This window comes from Phragmites australis, chromosome 8, assembly GCF_958298935.1.
Source record: "Phragmites australis chromosome 8, lpPhrAust1.1, whole genome shotgun sequence".
Taxonomy (NCBI): Eukaryota; Viridiplantae; Streptophyta; class Magnoliopsida; order Poales; family Poaceae; genus Phragmites; species Phragmites australis.
The window spans coordinates 534142-538152 of NC_084928.1; the positions used below are offsets into that span (position 1 = coordinate 534142).

The following is a 4011-nucleotide window of genomic DNA, read 5'->3' on the forward strand; positions in this document are numbered from 1 at the left end:
AGAATGCGAAACACCCACCAACAAGAAATGGCTTCATGCCACGTACGTAGGTGATAATTAAATGACAAGGAGACAATACAGAATGCATGCATGATCAGTAGAGGCTCCTAAACCATTTGAACTTGGCTCGTGAAAAGTTTGATTCAATCATATTGTCTAAGATTCGAGCTTGACTCGAAGCTTGCAAGCCTCGTATCATATTTAATAATTTATACATTTGATTAGGAATAAAAAAATTAATTAATAATTTATACGTTTAATTACGAATAGAGAAGAAAAATTATAAAATTTATCTATTAACAAGTCTACTTGATTCGAGCTCATACCGAGCCAAGCTCGAACTTATCTCTAGATTCGGTGGGCAACTTAGGCTTACTCGAGATCGGCTCAAATTTTTGTGAAGCTCGAGCTTGTTATGTTAGAGCTCGCTATATATAGATGCGCCGCGTCACCCTGCCAAATACGAGCTTCAAAGCAGCTACGCGTTCATCCTCTTGCCCATCTCCTTGCCAGGCCTCCATCGATCGGACAGAGCATCAGCGCGGATGATGGGTGACGGCGTGTCGTCGGGGTCGGGGTCGGGCCCGGCGCTGTGGGCCGCTGCGGCCGTGGTGCTCGGCGCCGTGGTCCTCGACGGCGTCGTGCGGAGGCTCCACGGGTGGTACAGGGAGGCGCCGCTGGGCCCCCGCATGCGGGCGCGGCTGCCGCCGGGAGAGATGGGATGGCCCGTCGTCGGCGCCATGTGGGCCTTCCTCCGCGCCTTCAAGTCCGGCAAACCCGACGCCTTCATCGGCTCCTACCTCCGACGGTAACCGCCCCCTCCCTCCTCCTCCTCTCTCGCCATCCTCCCTCCGCACGTTCGACGGTGCATGCAAGCGCGCGCGGCCCACGTGCCACTGTCTGGGCCAGGGCCAGAGCCGGACCGGGTCTTGCAGGGCCTGCCGCCGGTTTTTGGCTCACCTGCAGCGCGCACAAGAAAGAGACGACGGGGGGGGGGGGGGGGGGGGTTTGACGTCATGCACTGCGCTGTGCTTCGCTTTTACTCATAGCCTAGCATAGACCTCTTCCACCACGCACCAAAGCCGACCTGTGGATGCTTTTAGGTATGCATTGCATCCCTAAATTTCAGCCTGATTGTCTGCAGTCGCTTTGCGATTTCTGTCTGTCATTCTATACAATGATGTATATATATGCTCGCATACTCAGTCAGTCAGTCAGTGAGTCTGGTAAAGGGGCCTGATCTGATTGATGTCTCTGAATAAAATGCATGCTAGCTTGGCCCTGCAAAGATCTCTTTCCAGGGCCTAAAAAAAAAAGGATCTCTTTCCAGCACCTCCATCCACTCTCGCCAACAGCAGAGATTCCATCTTTGTCATGACAGTCTCTGGACAAATCTCAGTGCTGCTCTTTGCTAACAAATGCATACCCTGCTTGGCAGCTCTTGCTGATTCTTCATCCATACATGCTGTCAAAAGAGCAGCCAAGTAGCCTGCAAGGTTCTTTTAATCTTTTAATCTTTTAGTCTTCTAAACTTGTCGGAGTGTAGGCCGGTCCAAAGCAATCTGAACACTCTGGTGCATCATCTGTTAATTCTTTACCTAATGCCAACCACTAGCGTAATATGTCCCGCAACTCTCTTTTAGTTAAAAAGTGCTCATATTCTTCAGACAAATCTGTCTGTATGTATGTTGCCTTTTGCTCTGGAACCGAAGGAGAGCACATAGTTACTGCAGTCTGCAGAGCAGAAATGTAAGTTGTTTTGCTGCTGTTGTCTGCATCACAGCAAAGTAGCTTCTTCTGCCTCTTCATGCTTCAGAACATTTTCATGCTCACAAGCTACGAATGAGATGATTAGTAACGAATTGGGCGTCACAAGCTCAGAAGAACATCTTCATGATTCAGAACATTTTCATTCTCACAAGTTACTGATGGAAGAAAAGAAACAGAAATGGGGGGAATCGAATAGGGTTCTTTCTGATTTCTGACGGCAGGTGTTGATGAGTCAGGCTCTGACGGGAGATTAATTTTGGCGGCGTGCGTTGGCATGCAGGTTCGGCCGGACGGGCGTGTACCGGGCGTTCATGTTCAGCAGCCCGACGATCCTGATGTCCACCCCGGAGGCGTGCAAGCAGGTGCTCATGGACGACGACGCTTTCATCACCGGCTGGCCCAAGGCCACCGTCGCGCTCATCGGCCCCAAATCCTTCGTCGCCATGCCCTACGACGAGCACCGCCGCCTGCGCAAGCTCACCGCCGCGCCCATCAACGGCTTCGACGCGCTCACCAGCTACCTGCCCTTCATCGACCGCACCGTCACCTCGTCGCTGCGCGCCTGGTCCGACGAGTCCGCCGCCGCCGGGGGCGAGGTCGAGTTCCTGACGGAGCTCCGGCGGATGACGTTCAAGATCATCGTGCAGATCTTCCTCGGCGGCGCGGACGACTACACCATGCGCGCGCTGGAGCGGAGCTACACCGAGCTCAACTACGGGATGCGGGCCATGGCCATCAACCTCCCCGGCTTCGCCTACCGCAGGGCCCTCATGGCGCGCAAGAAGCTGGTGTCGGTGCTGCAGGGCGTGCTGGACGAGAGGAGGGCGGCGACGGCGAAGGGGTTCACGAGGTCCAGCAGCGTGGACATGATGGACCGGCTGATCGAGGCGGAGGACGAGCACGGCCGGAGGCTGGACGACGACGAGATCATCGACATCCTCATCATGTACCTCAACGCGGGCCACGAATCCTCCGGCCACATCACCATGTGGGCCACCGTCTTCCTCCAGGAAAACCCAGACATCTTTGCAAGGGCTAAGGTAATTAATTTTGCAGGAGCTATTTCTAATCCTTTGAAAAGGTTGATTTTTTTTGCAGATCATGCACTGATCTTGTAGCCAGCTGATCAACACTCAACATACAGTTGGTTGATGCCATTTTCAGGCCGAGCAGGAGGAGATCATGAGGAGCATTCCACCGACGCAGCAGGGGCTGACGCTGAGGGACTTCAGGAAGATGGAGTACCTCTCACAGGTAAAATTAAAACGCTCGCTTAGCACACTCCACACCAGGCTCTTTCAACAATGCACCAAAAAATTCTGAGACGATTCTCTCTTGACACGGCGAACTGAAATCTGAAGGTGATCGACGAGACGCTGCGCTCCGTCAACATCTCGTTCGTGTCGTTCCGTCAGGCGACCAAAGACGTCTTTGTGAACGGTGCGCTTCAGAAACCTCTTCTGCAGTTCCATCTGCCAGAATCATGTATGTAATCAGCATTCTCAACAATCTACAAATTTCGACAGGGTACCTGATCCCAAAGGGTTGGAAGGTTCAGCTGTGGTACAGAAGCGTTCACATGGACCCTGAAGTTTACCCTGACCCCAAGAAGTTCAACCCATCAAGATGGGAGGTACGAACAAGCTGCAAACCTTAGAGTTCTGAACAATGCTAGAAGCATCAGGTCATGGCATGCTGAAGCTGCTGTCACTGAACTAAGCTCAAATCCATAGCTGTTTTTACTGCTATTTTCAGGGCCAGACGCCGAGAGCCGGCACATTCCTTCCATTTGGACTCGGGGCGAGGCTGTGCCCCGGCAACGATCTCGCAAAGCTGGAGATCTCCGTCTTCCTCCACCATTTCCTTCTTGGTTACAAGTAGGTTTTCGCAGGGTTGTGGTTGTACAACATGTCAGAATTCATTTTTTTTTTCAGATATTAGTATGTCTGAAAGCCTAAACGAAGCTATGTATTTTTTGTTGCGCCTAGGCTGACGAGGACGAACCCAAAGTGCCGGGTCAGATACCTGCCTCACCCTAGGCCGGTGGACAACTGCTTGGCGAAGATCACCAAAGTGTCAGAGGAATAATAAGTTAGCAAACCTAGCTGGGGCCGAAAAGGGCCGGACCATTGTCCTCAGTGCAAAAATAAAACAAACGGGTAAAGTATTGCATGACATGTTCTAGGCATCAACAATGTGGCTGTCTGTATTGATATGTTGGGCTGTTTCCTTCTTGTTGTC

General features: G+C 52.0%; 1 protein-coding gene across 2 annotated transcripts; it reads left to right on the forward strand.

Moving 5' to 3' along the window:
- Positions 1 to 451: 451 nt before the first annotated feature.
- Positions 452 to 4011, forward strand: LOC133926102 (cytochrome P450 88A1-like). 2 transcript variants are annotated; one of them, XM_062371863.1, is made up of 7 exons: positions 452 to 808; positions 2051 to 2810; positions 2935 to 3024; positions 3132 to 3210; positions 3297 to 3403; positions 3526 to 3647; positions 3759 to 4011. In XM_062371863.1, exons 1-7 carry the CDS (start codon positions 546 to 548, stop codon positions 3856 to 3858), a joined length of 1521 nt encoding a protein of 506 aa, XP_062227847.1. In that variant the 5' UTR covers positions 452 to 545; the 3' UTR covers positions 3859 to 4011. The 2 variants fall into 2 exon arrangements, with proteins under 2 accessions (XP_062227847.1, XP_062227848.1); XM_062371864.1 differs by lacking the exon at positions 452 to 808 and adding an exon at positions 1221 to 1749.

Coding starts and splice junctions, on each gene's coding strand:
- LOC133926102 (XM_062371863.1), top strand. CDS start 546: ATGATGGGTGACGGCGTGTCGTCGGGGTCGGGGTCGGGCCCGGCGCTG. Junction 2,811..2,934: donor ACATCTTTGCAAGGGCTAAG/GTAATTAATTTT, acceptor TGCCATTTTCAG/GCCGAGCAGGAGGAGATCAT. Junction 3,025..3,131: donor AGATGGAGTACCTCTCACAG/GTAAAATTAAAA, acceptor TGAAATCTGAAG/GTGATCGACGAGACGCTGCG.